Source organism: Lagenorhynchus albirostris, chromosome 9 (genome assembly GCF_949774975.1).
Source record: "Lagenorhynchus albirostris chromosome 9, mLagAlb1.1, whole genome shotgun sequence".
Classification (NCBI taxonomy): domain Eukaryota; kingdom Metazoa; phylum Chordata; class Mammalia; order Artiodactyla; family Delphinidae; genus Lagenorhynchus; species Lagenorhynchus albirostris.
Window position 1 is genome coordinate 52,098,398 of NC_083103.1, and position 21,145 is coordinate 52,119,542.

The following is a 21,145-nucleotide window of genomic DNA, read 5'->3' on the forward strand; positions in this document are numbered from 1 at the left end:
ATGTACTCTAAATAAGTTTAGAAATATTCATGAATAATAATTTTATAAAAACTGGGGAAAACTAAGCTTTGGCGATTAACACCAAATACTATCTGGTCTGGATTTGTTCTTATATCTAGTGCCTACACGTTTTGGCATAATAATATAGAGACTGTATGATCATGAGAGTGTGCTCTTCTATTGAAGAGATTTTTTGACTGCTACTTGAAGAACAGCCTAAACATTAGGAAAAAAAAATCATGTGTGTTTTGTTTTTCTATGCTTTTAGGCATCTTCGGTAGGCAACAAGCCACCAGGGAAAGGGAATGCGATAAGCAATTTTTTTGGAAAAGCTGCTATGAGTAAGCATGTTCTTACCTTCCTTTGACTAATATATGAATGTTAATATAATAACATTATATCTGAGGTGAAAGCCACCTTGTCCAGTTTTTAACCTATCTAACACACTCCCATGTGGCATTCCTGCATCCTAACATAAACTTGTAGTATACAGATCTATATGTTGATGAATATAACCAACTGGAACAATAGATTTTATGGGTGAGCTGGGTTCAGTCGAGATATCCTGGAGGGTAGTTTACTTATTTCTGTTTTTACTTCCTGCCTTGAAAAGAGAATTAAATATTTGTTTTATAGTGTTCTTGAAAATGGGTGTTTAAAATAAAAGAGAAGTTTATTTATAATGGCCATTTATAAATATTTACTTTTTGAGAAAGCAAATCTCCTTTATTTAAAAAAATATATTTAACCATTGTAAAGTAATTATACTCCAATAAAGATGTAAAATATATATATATATATATAGAGAGAGAGAGAGAGAGAGAGGATTTTTTCATATAGAAAGAACCAATAACTACGTATTTTTGTACTTCTCATATCAAGTACACAGCCCCTGGGGGTATGTGGCCAGAATACCAGGAACAATGCAGGAGTTGCAGGATAATTATGGCACACTTCTTGGAGCATAGCACTTTACAAAGATTTTGTGGGAAGCAGTTTTGTTACATGCCTATGCAAGTAAAATTAGTCAGAAATCTGCTTTTCTGTGATGGTCAAAATGGTAGTTAGGGGACAGATTGGGGTAATCGTTTTTTTTATTTGCCATAAAAGCTATCAGAGGGCTTCCCTGGTGGCGCAGTGGTTGAGAATCTGCCTGCCAATGCAGGGGACACGGGTTCGAGCCCTGGTCTGGGAAGATCGCACATGCCACGGAGCAACTGGGCCCGTGAGCCACAACTACTGAGCCTGCGCGTCTGGAGCCTGTGCTCTGCAACAAGAGAGGCCGCGATAGTGAGAGGCCTGCGCGCTGCGATGAAGAGTGGCCCCCACTTGCCACAACTAGAGAAAGCCCTCACACAGAAACGAAGACCCACACAGCCATAAATAAATAAATTAAAAAATTAAAAAAAAAATTGGCTTGCACAAAAAAAAAAAATGCTATCAGAGAACATCTTTATGTTCTGAAAAAATATTGAAAATTTGCTACTTTCAGGTTATTGGGAGGCATGATTGTATTACTGCAGGCACAGTGCATAAGGAGGGCTCCCTACTTCTGTGAAAATATGTCATGCTAATGTCACTGGCCTGCACGCCTGGTGCTAGTCCACTATACCCAATCAGATTGTGTGGTTTCTTGGCAACTTTGATGGGGCCCACATGTTTATTTGTTGTTGTTGTTTTTAATATGTTTGTAACCTTAAAAGCCAGTGAATTTAAAAATTACTATTATTTCTAAAATACATAAAACATGACTGCAAATTGTAAAAGTCAAACAGAAGTATACATTTATTTATTCATGTGTTTATTTAGCAAATATTTATTGAGCGCCTACTACATGCTTGGCACTATTATGCACTAGTGATACAATGCAGAAAATGTCCTCATGGCCCTTATATTCTACTGGAATAGAAAGACAAATAAATACAGAAAAAATAAAATACTTAATGATTGTAATAGCTAGGCAGAGAGTAACAGGATATTATGATAGAATGTAATAGAGGGAGGGGGGAAACCTGGATAAAATAAAGGAATGAAATATTCACTTAATTAAAAGAATGGCTTACAAAGCTGATTTATTTAACAGATGTTTTTTTCAAGGCTTAATGTTTAGAGTAAAATTATGAATGTTTTTATTGTATTTGACACATGACAAGATCAGTGCAATGAAAATGAAGCTTTAGAGCTGGATGAAGAGTTGATTGTTGGTATTTGAACCATTTAAAACTAGATGCCAGACAATAACAAGTGTTAGCAAGAATGTGGAGAAATTGAACCCTCATACATTGCTGTAGGGAATGTAAAATGATGTGCTCACTTTGAAAACTGTGGCAGTGCTTCAAAAAATTAAACATATTTACCCAGCACTTCCACTCCTAGGTATCTACTCAAGTGAATTAAAACTGTGTGTTCACACAAAAACTTGTACAAATGTTCATAGCAGCATTATTCATAATAACCAAGAAGGTCTATCATGTGATGAATGGTTAAATGATATGTGATATATCCATATGATGGAATATTTTTCAGCCATGAAAAGGAATGAAATACTGATACATGCTACAACATGGATGAACCTTGAAATGTTATGCAAAATAAATGAAGCCAAACACAGAAGGCCACATGTTATATGATTTCATTTACACAGAATGTTCAGAATAGGCAAATCTATAGAGACAGAAAGTATATTAGTGGTTGTTAAGGGATGGGTTGGAGAGTGATGGCTAATGGGTACAGGGTTTCTTTTAGGGGTGATGAAATGTTCTAAAATTGGATGGTGGTGTTGTTGCAATTAAAAACCACTGAATTGTACACTTGAAAAGGGTAAATTTTATGATATGAATTCTGTTTCAGTAACAAAAACCTTAATGCTTTATATATTTCAAAAAATTATTGGTGACAAAATTAAAAAGTCATCATCTGTTATCATTCTTTGCTTAAAAAGGTGTTTCATATTTTTTTGCGTATACAAAGGAGATGCTTTTCTGTTTTCAGAATTCATAAGCTGCATACTCTTGGGAAACATCTTTTAATCCCTCTGACTCTTAATTTCCTCATCTAACAAATGAGAATGTTGGTACTTCGTAAAGTTGTATTCATTTTTTTCTAAGTGCTACGTTTACTATCATTTGGCTTGGGGGCTGTGATATAATGAGGGATTAGTAGGAGGCAGAAATGAAAACAGTTATAGCTAGAGTGGTAGTTGGAAAGGAGAAATGTTCTCTGACTAGACCATGAGCTCTGTTAGGACAGGGACTGTTTTTTATCCCTTTAGCCCCTGTGCCTAATATATTACCTGGCACCTAGTAAACTGTCAAAGGAATGATAGATTAATATTGCATGATGGGGTTATATGTCATCTGCTATACTTTATTTACAGATAAAATTAAAGTCAATTTGGATTCAGAACAAGCAGTGAAAGAAGAAAAAAAAGTGGAGCAACCTCCACTGTCTGTCACTGAACCAAAGCTGGCAGCCCCTGTGGGCCTGAAGAAATCTAGCAAAAAAGCAGAGCCTGTTAAGATGCAGCAGAAGGAAAGAAAAAGGTAGGAAAATTTTGTTACTTGTGGGGGAAGAGTGTCTCTGCTGGGGGTGAGAAGGTCTTTTTGGGCTTATTGACAAGCAGGCAGTTTTCAGCTGAGCACTAAATCCTACTAGGGATAGCCTTAAGGATACAGCTGCATAACCAAAATGAAGAGAGAAGCTCCATAGCTTGTCTAGTGAAGCAGAACTTGAATCAGCCAGTTCAGATGATTTAGAGCCCAAAGCCAGTTTTTTGGGCCCCATTGCGTTTAAATTGATTGTCTTCTCCTTTACTTCATTTTATATTTGTGGACATGGCATAAGCGTGCCTGATTGTATGTCTCTGTGTCTGTTTTTCACCTCAGATTGCCAAATGAGGGGTTACTGTTTCCAGTGAAATTTAAGAGAAAAAGTTCTTTGTTTTCTTTTTATATCAATGAGTTTATGTTTCAAGTGGTAAAATGTAATTAGAAAAGAAAACAAAAAGCACACAAGCTGTTAAAAATGAATCCAGGAATTTGAGACACTACCTCATAGTTGGTAGGAGCTAGTCTGTTGAAAGAAATTCTAAAGGACACTGTCAGCACAGATAGGCCTAGACATACTTGACTTTTGTGGCAAGATTGGGGCTACGCTATTAGAAAACATCAACAAAATGCTGACGTTTCAGAGGGTCAGAGCTCTCTGTCCAGTGGGCCTCACCTCCTAGGAACATGTGATAGGGATGGATTAAAATGTTTCTAACGATGGGTATGACACTCGCTGTTGATGGTTATTGCCAGGAATGCATTCAGGATTTCACCACCAAGTAGGACATTAACTGTATGTTTTTAGTAGATGCCCTTTACCAGATTCAGGAAGTCTTTTCTATTCCTAGTTTGCTGAAATGTTTTATGAATGGGTGTTGAATTTTGACAGATACTTTTTCTGCATTTATTGAGGCGATCGTATGGTGTTTCTGTTAATGTGGTGGATTACACTGACTGGTTTTCAAATGTTAAACCAGCCTTGCATTCTTGAGATAAACCCCACTTGGTCATGATGTATTATCCTTTTTATATATTGCTAGATTCGATTTGTCAATGTTATGTTAAGAATTCTTTGCATCTATATTTATGGGGGCTATAATCAGTTAATTTCTTGGCTGGTAATGTCTTTGTCAGATTTCAGTATCAAAGTTATGCCCATTTCATACAATCAGTTGAGAGGAGTTTCCTCCTCCTCTGTTTTCCAAAAGAGTTTGTGTAAGGTATGTATTGTTTCTTTCATAAAAGTTTGATAAAATTCACCAGTGGACCCAGGCTTGGAGTTTACTTTGTGGGAAAATTTTTATTATGAATTTGATTTCTTTAAATAGAGCTATTCAAATATTCTTATTCTTTTGGGGTCAATTTTGAATGTGTTTTTAAAGGAATTTCATCTGAGTTGTTGAGTTTATTGGCATAAAAATGTTTATAATATATATAGCCTTATTCTTTGAGTATCTGTGGAATCTGTAGGTATCACTATAGATTTCTTCATTCATTCCTAACATTGGTAATGTATACTTTTCTCATTATCAGTCTTGTAAAAGTCTTACTAATTTTATTAATCTTTTCTTGAAAAATAACTTTTACCTTTTAACATTTTCTATTTCATTGATTTCTGCTCTTTATTATTTCCTTCTACTTATTTTGGGTTTAATTTGTTATTTTTCTAGCTTAAGGTAGAAAAATAAGTTGATATTTAGTTACATAAGAAATAAGATTGAAGGTAAAAACTATGTCTTGTACTTATTTGTGTCTATAACACACACTAGGCCCTTGATAAATTATTGTTGATTGAATGAATAGTGTGGTGGAGTATCCAGACAGAGGAGCTAAATAATGTCAAGATGGATCTAGGTTATTTGTCTAGTAAAATTTATCACATTGTATTTTATAGTTAGTGGTATTTATGCCCATTTTTCCTGCCAGAGCTTCTTTAGAACAACGGTATTTTCTTGATCTTTGCATCTGAGCATTTAGCAAAAAGTCTTTATGTAGGTAGTAGCTGCTTATTTAATGCTTGTTGAATGATTGAAAGGCCAGTAGGGGAAGTAAGAAGGAATTTGGAAAATTTTTCAATAACCTGGTAAGTAGCTTACAGTGGTCTTTAGAGAGCTAGAGAAAGTTTTTATTCTGGTTACCCCACGAAGTGACCTAGCTGTGGTCAGTTAGCAGAGTATCCTTATGGGTCTATTACGACTCTTACTTTCTACCCTCTGGAATTAAGATCATGAGTTATGAAGCAAGGCTGACAGTAGCACATGAATACTTATATTTTTATTTTGTGTAACATGCTTAAATTATTCCCGAATGGCAACAGGAGGAAGCAAGTGGAGGTATCTGATGATGAGACAAAAGAAACTGAAAACATGAAGAAAAAGAGGAGAAGAATCAAACTTCCTGAGTCTGATAGCAGTGAAGATGAAGGTGGGCATTGCTAATTTTTTAAATTTTAATTTTTGGCTAGTGGGATTGTCTCAGTCAATTTGGGATGCTATAACAAAAAATACCATGGACTGAGAGGCTTAAACAACAGGAATTTATTCCTCTCAGTTCTGAAGGCTAAGAAGTCCAAAATCAAGGTGTCTGCTGATTCAGTTCCTTGGTGAGAACTCTCTTCCTCATTTGTAGACAGACACCTTCTTGCTATATCCTCCGTGGCAAAGAGAGAAATCATCTTTCTTGTGTCTCTAATCTCATTCATGAGGGCCCTATCCTCGAGACTTAATTATCTCCCAAAGGTCCGCCTCCTACTTCTATCATATTGGGGATTAGGGCTTCAATATATAAATTTTGAGGGAATACAAACATTCGGTCCACAGAAAGGTCAGTTCTTATTATGATGATTTTAGGCTCAAGGAGCTAAAAAGTTACTTATTATGGGTCACAGTGACAATAGTAATCCTAGCACTGAGAGACACAGTGTACCTATTTCTGTTTAAAAGCTACTTTAACCTTTTGACAAGAACCATAATCTTATGGTAATTTGTCAAAGTAGCAAACACAAAGGGAAAGAGAATAAGGATTATTACATTTATTAACAAGGACGTTTTCTTTTTTAAAAAATAAAATGGAGCTCTTCCTTTGGGTACCTTCATGTGAATCTTATAAAATGGGTGATATTGTAGGCATAGGGGTATTGGTGGCGCTTTGTACCACATAAGTAAAACCATGCTAAGATGAAGAATCTGTATGGTCATTGTTGAGAGGGAATGACACTGTGAACCCTTCCAGTTTTAAGTTGTAGACACTGTTGTACAATAAGCGAATAGAATAAGGGCAAGAGTCTTGCCTGAAAAATTAATGTGCCTTTTAAAAGAATATCAATTATTCTAAGAGCCAGTATCAATTATCCTTCCCAAAATGTGTAAATGAAAGTGTACAGAAAAAGGAGGAGACCAAAGAGAACAATACCTGGGTTGGACCGATATGCCAGATTACTTTGATCCTGAAAAGCCTGGTTTGAGAACGAGTGGTGAAAAGCTTGAGCTGCTGTGATTGATTCTCCATGAATTCATGGCCTAATGAGTATAAAACATTTTTGGTAATGGCCAGGGGAACTATCGTCCAAAGGGATTCAGCATCATATAAAGGTAGACAAGAGCAAACAAACTGACACTAAAAAGAGATTAAAGAAAAATGAATGCAAAAAAAGGAACCTGCTATGCTGTTGAAGGACAAAGCTAAACTTGTTAGATTCTACTTTTACCAGAAACTAAGAAGCGCTAAAAATGGTAACAGAGGCTCCCCAAAAGTGGGGGGATATTAGCTCAAGTGAGTGAAAAAACAAATTATATATACAGGTGACAGTAATGCAAAAGAAATGAATATACATAAGAAATTGTACAAGAAAGTTAAATATGTCTATGGCAGAGGTACATCTTTGACTCTTCCATGGATTTAGGGTTTCCATTGACTGTGGAATGGATAGGGATAGGGTATTGTGACCATCCCAGTGGAGCAGTTGCTATATACTCATTCCATGTCATTTATCAAAATGCTTTAACCAAGACTACAGAAAGGAAGATTCCCAAGTGTGTGATGAAACAACCATCAAGGAACATTCTGACTGGTTAAGAGTTGAAGGAAATAGAGGCAAATCTATGCAGACACACAGGAAAATAACTTAGCAAGTAACTTAGGAATGTGTGCTAATTGGAACAGTTTTCCCTAAATTCCAACCAGGAAAAGAACTTGAAGAAGATTCTAAAAAAGTCTTTGAAGCCATCATCCTAATGTACATTAAAAAAGTAAACTAGATACTCTAGTATTAGTGAAGGAGTCAGCTCTAAGTCAAGGAATTACTGTGGTTGATTGAACACTCTTTACATACTTCTGAAATATTCTCTGTAGTTCTGATCCTTAGCTCACAAAAATAATACCCTTAAGTGATTAGAAATATGAGTGGGGTTATTTAGTTTGGAAGGGAGAAGAAATGTGAAAGAGGTGGACAACCTATAATAGCAGATGATATAAAGCAGAGGCTCTCAGATTTTTTTTTCTGGCAAAGATAATTTTTGGCATCTGACTAAATTTATAAACCTTTGCCATTTTATTCCTAAATTTCTTCTTTGTCTCAAAGCCAGTGGGATTTCATTTTAAACATTCATACAGTCTCTAACCTATTATTGTTTTATTTCTGTTACACTATTAGTTCAATATGCTGTCTTCAGCTGGAAGTTAGTACATGAGCAGCGGGAGTGGAGGAAATGGCAGAGACTTTGCAGTTAGACAGACCTGGGTTTAAATCTTAACCTTTACCACTGACCATGTGACTTTAGGCAGATTACTTTACTTAATCAATTCCTGTTTTCTCGTCTCTCATATAGGGATGTTATCACAAACTGTGCTGGCCTTTTATGAACATTAAATAAGATGCTGCGTCAAAAGTGCCGGGACAGTGCTTAACATAGAGTCAGTTTTCTTATTATTCACCCCACTTTTCCTATTGAAATTCAGTAAGCGTTTAATGGTAATAAACACACTTGAAAGTACCTTCTCTCAGAAAATTCCCGTCAACTTCATATCCTTAACTCTCTACCCAAGGGACTGTTCCTTTCTCTTTCTCCCTGGCAGAGTCATAAGCACCTTTAGCAGTTCTATTGTACATACTCCCTTTGTAAAGCGAGAAAAGGCCAGACCCAGAGAGAAACAACATTAAGAGTACTATCTATATTGCTAGGAAAAAGTTTTAAATGGTATGTTTCAGTCCTTGCTACCATTTTCAGTCCTTGCAAACTGCTTATAGGGAATGTTAAGCAAATGACCCACTGCCCCTTTTTTAAAGGTTAAAGGAAGCTATGAATGATTTTCAGGAATCCTAGTTACCCATCTCTTCCAGAAAACTCTCTGATAAACAGTGGTTACATTACTGGATCCCTGCAATTAGTTTTACCACAGCTCTTATGCTGCCCCAACAAAGGTTGCTTTCCTGGGGTGAGTGAGGTTTCTCATTCCTTATGCTTATGTCACTAAAAATATATTGAGGGAGAATGCTTGGCTTGGTAATAAAGACTAAGGTAGACAGACATGGATTCTAGCATATGAATGTGGGCAAGTTTTAAAAAAGTCTCTTTGAACCTCAGTTGTATCAATATAAAACAGAAATAGTAATAGTGATTTTGTGGGGTTATTATGAAAATGAATGATTAATGTTTGTAAAGCCCAGAAAATTCTAGTTGTTTTCCCTGTCCTTCCTTTCTTAAAGTATTTTGTTTAAAAAAACTTTTTTAAACAAAGTAATACATGTACACAATTTCAAAAATACAAGTTTTATAATATATAGTAACCTCTCCTATCAGACTCACCTAATGGACTGATGCTTCCCTTGTCAACTTTTTCCCATCTGCCTTCCATCTTCCAGGGATTTGTTGAAATTTCTTATTCATTAAGAGCTCTTGGCTCCTCTGGTGTTCTCTTCCCCATTATGAGAGGGTTACAACATTTCTTTCCTTTATTATCGTTATAATGTTTCTCTTTGGGGGTGTGTGGAAGGGAGAAGGAGGTATATGCTGAATCTTCCTTGACCTAGAAGCCCATCATCCCAAATTTAGTTCAGAAAATGATTCTTTTCCTTTATTTAAAAGAAATTGTTACTGTATATTCAGTGCTAGGGAAATCATGATGCCTCTGCCTGTGTGGACCTTAGAGTCTGAAGGTGAAGTGTAGATAAACAGTCCATACAGTGCAGTGAGAGGGGTCTTAGAGGGTGCCACTGGGATTGTGTTTTCCTTGGTTAAGTCAAGTTGTTACAGAACTGTAAATAGAGTAAGAACTCTTAAACTTATTACTGAGAGTACTCAAAATTCCTTTTTTTTGGCATCCTCACCACATAAACTTCACTCCCACCACTGTAACACATTGTGACACAGCTTTCTTAATAGCTATACCTTCAGAAAAACGTGTGCTTGGTTCTGTGGTTTGACTGGACTTTTGCTTCCTTGAGCTCCCATCATGTTCCAGCCTCCCAGAGCTGGTTAATAGCTGGACCACTTTCCTTTTATGTTTTTATTTCCTAGAGCTTATAAAGTTTTGGGGCCCATTTCATACTTGAAGTGTATAATTGTTTCTTTCTGGCTGTTGTTCTGCTTCACCTCTTTAGGTCATTTGGCCTTGAACCCTCCACTGTCATAATTTTTAACACTGACCTAATCGGTTGGGAGAATTTCAGATCCAAGACTTGTGCTAAGAATTTGAATACAGCCAGGAGATTCAGGGAGCAGGTGAGGCTAAGCAGCTTACCCAGTCCCTTGACCAGCAATTTCTTTGTGGTAATTAAGCAATAGGTCAGCTGAGGATTTTCACTTCCTCTCTTATGGGCCTTATACTATTTCTGGAACTATTCAGAAATGATGGGATCCCCGTGGTGGTACTGTCGTTTCAGGTGGTACCACTTCCGTAGCAATATTTCTCTCCTTAAAATATTCTTTCCTGCTAATCTCAGTGTAGCAAAATAAGCCTCATCAGTGAGGCAAGTGAGAAGTAGTTCCCAAACACATATTAACAAGCAAGTCCTAGTTGTTAGAGCTGTAATTGTGATCATTGTGTCAAAGATGATTTCCCCACTCCCCAGTTTATGCTCTTAATATCAGCTGGAAAATTTCAGTCTAACATACATCTCAAGTGATGGCAAATAATCCTCAGACCACAGTCACAAAATCACTGTTAACTATTATTTCTGTTTTATACAACTGAAGTTCAAAGAGATTTTTTTACAACTTGCCCACATTCATATGCTAGAATTTATGTCTGTCTGCCTTAGTCAAGCATTCTCCCTCAATATAATTTTAGTGACATAAGCATAAGGAATGTGGATGCGTCAGTGTATTTTAAATATATTTGTAATGGATTTGTAGCTCTTCAGATGAAAGGTACTCACATTTGATATAATCTGAGGATTATCTCCACTTACTTGATCTTAAGAGAAAATGTCTGGCCCTGAGTGGTAAGGTAGCATGGGATAGTTGGAATAGTAAGACTATGGAATCAGACTGACTGGGGTCTAAAACTTCCTGCCTCAGTTGCAAGCTCTGTGCCCCTGACAAGTTAACTAACCTCTCTGAACCTCTGTTTACTCAACTCTAATGGATGAATAATAGTATTAGTCTCTTAGGTTTGTTGTGAGGATAAAGTAAAATAATGTAAGTGAAATACATGACACATGGTAGATGATCAGTGGATATTTTTTTTTTTGATCAGTGGATATTTATAAAACAACTTCATACTTTGACTTATCTATAAAAGTAGAAGCTTAGCTAAGATGATCTCTAAGGTATATTCCAGCTCTAATAATTCTTGATTCTTTGATTCTCTTTGTATGAAAATTAATAAAATATGTATTTTAAAGATACTTATAGTTATATAATTGCAGAGTCCTTGGTTGTCTTGAATTACTGCTTGCAAAATACCCTTTGTTGGACATGGAAGTTTAGAGAGCCAGTGGAGAAGGCATTGTACCAGACACTGCTGTAGTTCTCTTATCTAAGCTTGTTTCCTTATTTCAGTCATACTAGACTCTCCTGGGGCTCATGAAGCTGAGTCACCATCCCCACCTCCTCCTGCTTCTCCATCTCCTGAACCAGTGCCGAAGACTGAGCCAGAGCCTCCTTCTGTCAAGGTACAACTTTACTGGGATGTGTCCTTTATCGCCCAAGGATAAAACTACTCTGCTACGTTAGTTCGCTGCTGTACACTTCACAGATGTCAGTAGCCGGCTCCTGTCTCGTCCTGCTCTCCTATAGGTAGTGCAGAATGGGCATTCCCTCTCTTCTCTCCTGAAGAGGGAGTTCAGCCATAAGGTGTCATCTCAGGAATGTGGCCAAAGTCAATCCTGGGAGCTCTTTTGTTTTTCATTCCCTCCAGCTTTAGGGCAGCTGTGCCACCCAACTCCTGTTGGCATTGTGCAAAGTGAAGTCTTGCAGCAGAGTGTGTGAAAGACAGAGTAGAACAAACAACTTATGCAGATTTGTTGCTCTTCAAGAAAAGGGCTGCAAATGGGGAAATACAGTTTTCAATGATCTTCATCTGGCTCTTGTCTGATTCTGTTAGTGTAGATAATGAAGGACTGAGAAGATGGGTGGTTTTTTTCCTTTATGAATATTAGTTTTCCTTAATTCATTGTGTTAAGACTCATTTAAATTTTGCACTGATTTCCTCATTAGCTGAAGAGAAAATGGGGTGGAAGACCAGTGGAGAGAAAAGGAAGTTGGTATAAGTAATACCTTTTGATACTAAATTAGACAGTTGTAATGTTGCAGTGCCAAGATTGAACTAGCAGGTATCCACGGCAAGGGTGGATGCCATGGAGACCTCTGGTCTGGTTTAGAGGCCTTCCCTGAGTGCTTCCATAGTATCTGCTGTGGCCTTCCATTAAAGCCCTTACCACAGTGGATTGCAATGGTCTGTTTTCTTTGTCTCTCTCCTCCACTAAGGCCCTTGTCCTATTGGTCTTTTTAACCTTGACGCCTGCACTACCCAACAAAAGTTTGTTGACTGAATGAACACAGTTCTTTGCTCAACATGCTACTTTCCTTCTCACAATGAAGTATCAATGAGCATAACTTGTCTGTGGTTGGGCTGATCCCCTAAAGGGAAATTTGTAGATAACTTGTTTAACTTTTTATCGTCATAGAATATTGGAGGGTGATTGTTATAGAGTAAAAAACTTTTGTTATTTTTCTCTGTAGCTTGATTGGTCAATTTAATGTTGTATCCTCTGATCTTCCTATGATCTTTTAGGGCTCAAGTGGAGAAAACAAAAGAAAACGAAAACGTGTGCTAAAATCTAAAGCCTTTGTGGACGAGGAGGGCTGCATAGGTAAGAAAAATTTTTGACTCCAAATCCAGAGATAGAGTTATTACCATGGAGAGCACCTTAATCCCTTACAGAGCAGGGTGCCTCAGACTTTAATATGCACATGATTCATCCCCAGGTGGTGCTGGGCTGCTTTCCTGTGGCCCACACTTTGAGTAGTGGAATATAGGGAACACTACAACTAAAGTCAGAATACCTGGGTTTCTGTTTGGGTAATATGCTTGAGATCTTGCATAAAAGTCACATCATCTCTGGTGGGGAGTTTCTTGATCTGTGGAGTGGAGGGAAAATACCATTTTGCCTATATGTGGGATTGTTGTGAAGATTCATGTGAAGTAATATATTTAAAAAACACTTTCAAGATGGAAACCACAATACCAATTTTAAATCATAGACATTGAGAAACATTTGGGTTTTTTTTGAATGTTTGTTTTATACATTTGAACAGTGGAAAAGAAGCTCCTATAGAAGACTAGACTCTGAAGAGAGTGTCAAGAGTCTTCTTTGTGTTTTGTCCCATTTGTTCTATAGAGGGGTCTGACTCTTCCAAATCACTTCCTTTATGTTTCCTGCTTGTAAGCCATGTTAGGTAACAGCATGTGCTTTTTATGGAGGCCTAGAGGGAAATTAGAATTCAGGCCTCAAGTCATTGCTTGATTCTTCAGCCATGTTTTAGCTTGTTCTACCACGATTGACCGACTTCTGTGGGGCTTTTAAGATTTAGCACTTGAGGCCCGATGAGATGTTCAGATCCTGGTACTGTCTTTTGTGTTTGTAAAAAGTTGTGGGTTTAGGCTCTTCAACCGCTTGTTAGTGAGATAGCCGAGAATTGTCATTTCTCCTTTCCTGTGGCACCTGCCACACACTGGCTCTCCAGAGAAGTATTTTTTCCCTTTCTTGATTTTCCTTTTCTGGTTCAAATTTTTGTCTTAAAAAGATTGATAGACTCTGAAGAATCAACTTTCCCTAGGCAATGTGGTTGTTAAAACTAGTGAAGGGGGCTTCCCTGGTGGCGCAGTGGTTGAGAGTCCACCTGCCGATGCAGGGGACACGGGTTCGTGCCCCAGTCCGGAAAATCCCACATGCCGCGGAGCGGCTGGGCCCGTGAGCCATGGCTGCTGAGCCTGCGCTTCCGGAGCCTGTGCTCCACAGCGAGAGAGGCCACAACAGTGAGAGGCCTGCATACCGCAAAAAAAAAAAAAAACTAGTGAAGACCTTTCATCAGTCTCGAGCCCTCTCCCATTCCCCACCTCCCACTCATCTGAAAAGGCCTCTGCCATTTTAATTGTAGCATGTGATTGGGAATAAAATTCCTTACACAGGAAATTTCTATCTTTTCAGTGATAACTTTCTTGTGCCTATGAATTCTGGATTTTGGTCTTTTTTTGTTTTGTTTGTTTTTTGCTTTTAGTCTTCTAGTAATGAATTTCAAGCCTCTTGGTTTGACTGTTAATGGTAATTTACATATTTACTGTTGAATTTTTTATTCTTTTAAACTTAAGAGGACAAAAGCATCAGTGCCAGTTTTTCCCTCCTGCTACCCCAAAAGAAAAGTGTCAAAAATATCTTTATGGGAGTTCATTGGGAATTTGGGGCTAATTACCTATTGCTTTGTTCAAAACATAGTACTCAAGTTTTGGCCAGGTATGGGATGTGAACTTTTTTGTACTCCTGTCTCCAGACAGGACTATTAAGAGCCTTGGATGCAACAATGAAAACTGTGCTCACATAGCACATTTTTTTTTAAGGTTTTTAGTCCAAGGTCAACCTAATGAATCTTGGCTCCTGTAACCAATAAAGGAGTTCTGCTTTCCTCTCTCTGCTCAGACTGTTCCAGATGTACCAGCACAGGGGGCTTCTCCTGTCCTGTACTGGATGGGGGTTGGTCTGTGGGCTTAAAAAGCTGATCTTTCCCTTTCTGTGAGTTTACTACAGGGACTGGGGAGTTGGGCCCCTGAGATAAATTTGGGGTGGACTTCTGGACAGGGTGGATTTCTAAGAGCAAAACAGTTGAGTGGAAAAGAATTCTTCTACCCATGCAAACTGCGCCTGTTTTTATGGCAGCCCAGAAAAGTGGCGTGTTGTTCAGCTAAAATAAAGGTCCTGTATTTTTAAGTTGAAATCTCCTTTGTTCTGTAGTTTGAAGTAGCCACAGCTTTGAATATAGAAATGCTCCTTTTAGCTCTTAAGGTATATACAAAGTGTTCTGCTTAAGAAATTCTGTTGGTGCTGCCCTGACTGGTTTTTAACTCCCTCAAGCAGTGCATTGCACAGAGTCGGCAATGAGACAACCAGTGGTTAGTCATGAAATAATGAGCTAATTGATGCTGAAGTTTAATATTACAGACATGCCACCATTTGAATACATAATATAGCTTATGGAGGAGCAAGTCTTGTCTTTTCTATATCTGTAGGTGGCTCTTTAGAATTCCCTAATTTGAGATATTGAGTAAATAACAGCTCATAATTTTGTTCTAAAATCCAGTTATGTAATGCTTTTGAAGTTGCATCAGGATGGGGATGATGTTCTGGGTTCATAATTGTTGAACTAACAAGTATACCATGGAAATTCCTGAAGTATCTTAGAGCAACATTTCTTAAACTTTGTTGAGTAGATGCATTACTTGAAGATCTTGACAAAATTCAAATTCTGATTCAGTAGGCCTGGGTTAGGACTTGAGATTCTGTGTTTCTAATAAGCTCATGGGAGATTCTAATGCCTCTGGTCTGTGGAGCCTTAAGATCTTCAAGAACGCTTAGTATATATTGAAAGCTTACTAGTGTTTTTTTAGCCTCTTCGTTGACAGGGGTCAGCCAAAGTGACTTCTAGGCTGTTGAAAGTAATGACAAATCCTAGGAACTCTTAGGGAGGGGACTGTTGATTATGCAACCTTAATAAGAATAGATGAATAAGGTGAAGGAGTACTCCACTGGTTATAGCCAGTTGACCTCCAGCGTGGCCCATTGCAAGAGGAAAATATAGCACTGAAGAGTGCTTGCCAAAGACTACTGGGTGTATTTGTACATTTTGTAGGGCAGTATATCACCTTTTACAGGGGAGCAAAGAATAGTGATTCTCAAGGTGTGGTCCCCAGACCAGCAGCATATCAGCATCACCTGGGAACATGTTAGAAAAGCAAATTCTTGGGTCCACCCCAGACCTATTGAATCTAAAATTCTGGAAATAAAGCCCAGCCATACGTGTTTAAATGAGCCTTCAAGTAATTCTGATACACATTAAAATTTGAGACTATGTAAGTGACAGACTAGGTATTAGAACACAGGTGTATTTGATTCCAAAGCCTATGCTTCTAGAACAGTTCGGCGGATATATTTTATTAGAAAAAATTGGTCAGTAATCGAGAGCTTAAAACTATCATTGTATGTTAATGGGAAAAAATACCTTTCACTTTACTCATTTGAATATTATGCATATTAGGTTACTCTATTCAGCTAAGAAAAGGTGTTTTCCTTTTTCCATCATTTGCTGAGAAAGGATTTAGATGACGTTGACTGTACAGCTGCTGCATCTCTCTAAAGTCACAGGAGGGTGGCATTGTACTGTTTCTTGCGGTTGGTGTGTGCACTGCAGTAGTATTGAAGAGACCCTCATCAGTTCTGGGACATCATTGTTAGAAGCGATTGTCTGCCTGTGCCCTTTGGGGCTTCCTTATAGTGACTCCTCACTGGTATAATTTTTTTTTAAAGTTTCCAGTGGGAAGGAATCAGTGAATTTTATTGGTAGGAGAAAAGGCGCAATACACCCTTGGCTGACAGGGAGTAAAAACACTGGGAACTTTTTCTCATTTTATCGTTGTCCTTCCTTAAAACTATCAAGTTTGTCATCTGACCAGGTTTGCTTGAGATAGTCATTCTTCATGATGTAGACCATTACTAAATCCTGGGTCACTGAGAACCAAGGACTGAATAGTTGAGTAGCTAATCTCCAGTTCACAGTGGGTGACATCAGGATAGGACTAGCCAGGAGGGTCCATGGCAATGAGTCTGGCTAGGTAGGATGGGGACTGGCTGGTAGAGCAGAGCTTAAGACCAGGAAAACCAGTGATGGAAATGGCAGGCACTGTGGGTCAGGGAGGTGAGACTGAAGAAGTCAGTCAAAGCATGGAGGTAGAAGTAGGTGTTTGAGATGCAGACACTTCTTATGTAGAGCTCAGCAAGTTAGCTAAGCATAGACCAAGGCCCAAATGCAGGATTTGGGCAACCACATGATAAGGGCCCACTTAAAGGCATGGGGCATAGCAGTGACGGAGTAAGGGTGAATGTTGATTTTGAGCCCCAGCTAGAGGCTGTGTGAGCTCAAAATACTGCTTCCTCCCTGAGGCGGGATCTGATCTCCCAGCGGGATTGAGCTGCGATGGTCAGTGAGCACACCTCCCTTGGTCAGTGGGTCTGAGGGGATTGGAGTGAACCAGACATCTCTTTCTCTCTCGAGAGCTGTGTTCTAAATGACTCAACCCACTCATATCCTATTTTTTTCTTTATTCTTCCAGTAACTGAAAAGGTCTACGAGAGTGAATCCTGCACAGATAGTGAAGAAGAGCTTAAGATGAAGACTTCCTCTGTACATAGGCCTCCCACCATGACTCTGAAAAAGGAACCCAAAGAGGAACGAAAGGGCCCAAAGAAAGGAACTGCTGCTCTGGGCAAAGCCAATAGACAAGTGTCCATTACTGGCTTCTTCCAGAGGAAGTGAACTGCCATCTCTGTTAGGTCCAGAGATGTGGAGTGGTCAAGGGACAAGACCAAGACATACAGACTCTCACTTACTGTGTAAGTTCATCCAGTACCTCACCTCATCTTTATCAAAAGACTGTTTTTCCATCCTGTGAGGTTTATACAGCTTCTGGTTTTCAACAAAAAGGAAATCACCTGGAAGCAAGAGGCAAAAGAATATTTCAAAAGCTGTTATCTTCCAACATTTTTTAAGCACAATTTTGACCTGTCCAGGAGAAGAATTCATTCCAAAAATAAATTGGAACAGGTTTCAGAATTATCACTGAAGCCGTTAGTGGCTGATCCACTGTGCCCTACCCACCCTGTGCCCTTATCCATCCATTTATGGCTCAGGAAGTGATCCTCTGTGTTCTTTTGTATTTTGTGGACTTGTGTGGGTATTCTTTTATGCCTGAATTTTACTGGATGTGTTTACCACTTCCCCATCCTCCCTTCCCCACTACCAAACTTTTGTGTGAAGCATTTTCTGTAAGTCTTTTAAATCTTGGTTGGACTAAAGGCTGAAACAAAAATCTCCCGGTAATCCTCTTTTCCTTCATTATGAAGTACACTGACACCTGGCCACAGACCAGCACATTACTTGTGTTCTAGCCCTTTCACAAAAGCTCTTACTCTTGAGCCCTTTATTCGCAATTAGTGGTTAGGGAAAAGCCTCAGGCAGAGCACAAATAGAAATGTAATGATGTATTCAACCCCACCAGAAATTACTTAGAGTCAACATTGATGACATTAGAGGACTTGTCATGTTGCTGACACAGGCTGTGCTTTATACTACACTTTGTGATTTTTGTCTCCTCCTCTCTCTCCCTTTCCCACTCTCAGTACCTAGAGAGGGAAACCCATACAGTGAAATGAAGGCTAAAAAGAGAAGTCCCTTCTTACATGCAATGTACAACAGTTAAGTAAAATTTCTCCTTTTCAAGGAAACTGAATGTTAGAAACAACAATTTTCCAGGAAGGTAATGAGGAAGAGGTAAAGCACATTGTCTATTGATGCTGCTCCTCTGTATTTTTAACTTCCTCACATGCTTAGAAGTACAGGCTCCCCAAGAAGAGATGGAGAGACTGAGTCATTGGTAGATCTAAACATTTTCATTTGTTACTTATGGAAAATCATTTATTCCAGTGATAACTTGGAAGCACCTTCCTTTATGGCTGGACAGTGAGCTCAGGGGATGGAGGTGGTGTGGCGGTGACCTTGCACAGTGAGCTCTGGGGAAAGGAACACAGGCTCAGCTGCTGGAGTGACTCATGACTTAACAGACGAGGGACGTCTGACTTCTTGTTCCTTCTGCCTTCGCCTGGTGTATGTCGTAAGTGATGCAGTCAGCCGTCTACTGTTTAAGGTTAGGATTGTGACTGACCTTAGATTAATAGGAGCTTCTTTAGCAACTGTCACCCAGGGCCCTCCAGCCAGGCACCCCATGGACTTGATTAAAACCAGAGGTTTGGGAGATTAGTCCCAGCATTGCATTACGTCTACAACTTGAGAAGGCTGAGGCTTTGTGCAGCAAGCTGAGTAAAGGTTGACACATTCCAAACTCCTTTCTTTTTTAAATGTAAAAGGATGGAGAGAAGGGTGGAAAGGCTGGATTTAACTTTCCAAAAAACTTCTGGAGAGGAATCCCTTTTAAATGGTTATTTTCGCCATTGCCTCTAGTCATTTTTCTAAATAGAAATGGAAAATTAAAGAAAAAAAAAGCAACAATCCAGCCTTTTAAAAAAAAATTATCATGCTGGGATCTCTAATTAAATCACATTTTGAATTGGAAAACTCTGGTGCTGGTGGAGTTCTGTCTTTGCAAGCATAATGCAAATCCTGTGGTCACTGTGCCCAGTATGCTGCCTACACTCTGAGCCGTCTGCAAGGCTTATTGAGTAGTAAGTGCTGGCTGTTTCCTTTTTGTAAAAAAAAAAAAAAAAAAAAACTCTACCATGTTATCCACATGAGTTAAATAAATTTGAGAAGTTGTTTTAAAACAGTGCTTCAAACTGATTGTCTGATGAATCTGTTACTTGACAGGATGGCAACAGTGTATGCAGTTATTTAAACTCTGAACAGGAACAAGGCTGGTTTTCAGTTTATATTGTTAAAACTGCATACCCATAGTCTGAGATGGACAAGTTATTTGCTGTCTTCATCATTTTTTCAGTCCTGTGGGAAATCTTAGATTCAGCCAACCTCATTTTTTAGTTCCTTTAGAAGAAAATCTAGTCCTGATCTTGCACATTGTGTTAGTCTGGCTTCACCACTTGCTGGCTCTGTGACCTTGGGCAGATTTCTAAACCTCAGATTCTTTATCAAAATAGAGCTCAAACAAGTTACCATGGGCCACCAAGAGTGAAGTAATGTGTATACAGAATAAATTCGGCACACGTAGGTGCTCTGCAAATGATGGCTTTCTTCTTGATGTCATAAATGATGCAGTCAGCCACCAACTTCCTGAAATGTTATCAAGGGTATGACCCAGATGTTACACTCTTTCAAAATATTCATTCTGGCTGTCAGTGTGGTCAAAGAGGGAAGATAGTTACCTTATTTTATGAAAGGTTTTAGAGAGTATATTTTCTTATTGAGAGAAAGTGAGATTCGTAGATGGCTATATTTACTATTCATTAAAACATTTATTGCGTATCTCCTATATGTCACGCTTCTGTCCTGAGCACTAGAAGGTAGAATCCTAGAATTTGGCACTTGTCCTCAGGAACTAGTGGAAGGGACAAGAAAGTAAAGTGAAATCATAGCATCACATGGTGAGTGCAATGATAAATAAGCGCAGGGTCCTCAGAGAGCTCATTGGGGGGTGTGTGTGTGTTGAGGACATCTTCCTGAAGGAGAGAAAGCCAAGCAGTTTTTCTGAAGGATGAGTAGGATTTTACCAAGCAAAGAGGAATGGAAAGGATTTTCCAGGTAGAGGAACATGACTTTTGGGGAGAAATGGACTATTAGAATTTGGGAATAGGGAGGGAAATATATTGGGAAGTGAAGTTGGGGTCCTGCTAAGGAGTTTGGATTTTATTTGAAGACTACGAGGGCCAATCAAAGAATTTTAAGAAGAGGAGTAACATTAGAAGTTGATTTTTATTTCAGCATGACAGCTGGCATTTTCTTTGATTTTGTGTGCCATATAGGGAGTGTTTCTACCCATGCTTGCCCATCGTATCTTAGTTCTAGTAGTATTCAAATTAAAGTTCTAATGGAATTAAAGAAAAATGTTCTGGCTAAAGTAAGACTGCTTAATTCTGGCAGTCAGGGTAGGCAGTTGCAGTATTTTCCCTTGCCTCCCCCCATCAAAGCAGCTTTCTCTAGCAGAAATGATTTCAGTTTTTAAAAGTGATTTCAAAAACTGGTAGTTCTTCTCTGACACTCTCAATGATATGAGCCTCTACTCATTTCCCTGAAAAAAACGGAGGAGGACGAGTGGAACAGTTCTATTCCTTTTCTTTGTTTCTCTAAGAAGACATTAGTTATTATACAGGAGAGAGCTGAAGAGAAGGGCCATATAAGGAAACGAAATAGTTGCTCCAGGAC

General features: G+C 38.6%; 1 protein-coding gene across 4 annotated transcripts in view; it reads left to right on the forward strand.

Annotated features, from left to right (window-relative positions):
- Nucleotides 1–20,248, forward strand: part of POLD3 (DNA polymerase delta 3, accessory subunit) — a 52,063-nt gene extending 31,815 nt beyond the window's left edge. For all 4 annotated transcript variants that reach the window (XM_060160012.1, XM_060160013.1, XM_060160011.1 and 1 more), the window contains 6 exons: nucleotides 269–341; nucleotides 3,377–3,542; nucleotides 5,866–5,972; nucleotides 11,549–11,661; nucleotides 12,783–12,861; nucleotides 17,370–20,248. In XM_060160012.1, coding sequence (XP_060015995.1) covers nucleotides 269–341; nucleotides 3,377–3,542; nucleotides 5,866–5,972; nucleotides 11,549–11,661; nucleotides 12,783–12,861; nucleotides 17,370–17,572 — 741 coding nt within the window. In that variant the 3' untranslated portion in view covers nucleotides 17,573–20,248. The remainder of the gene's footprint in view (nucleotides 1–268; nucleotides 342–3,376; nucleotides 3,543–5,865; nucleotides 5,973–11,548; nucleotides 11,662–12,782; nucleotides 12,862–17,369) is intronic.
- The last annotated feature ends 897 nt before the right edge of the window (nucleotides 20,249–21,145 follow it).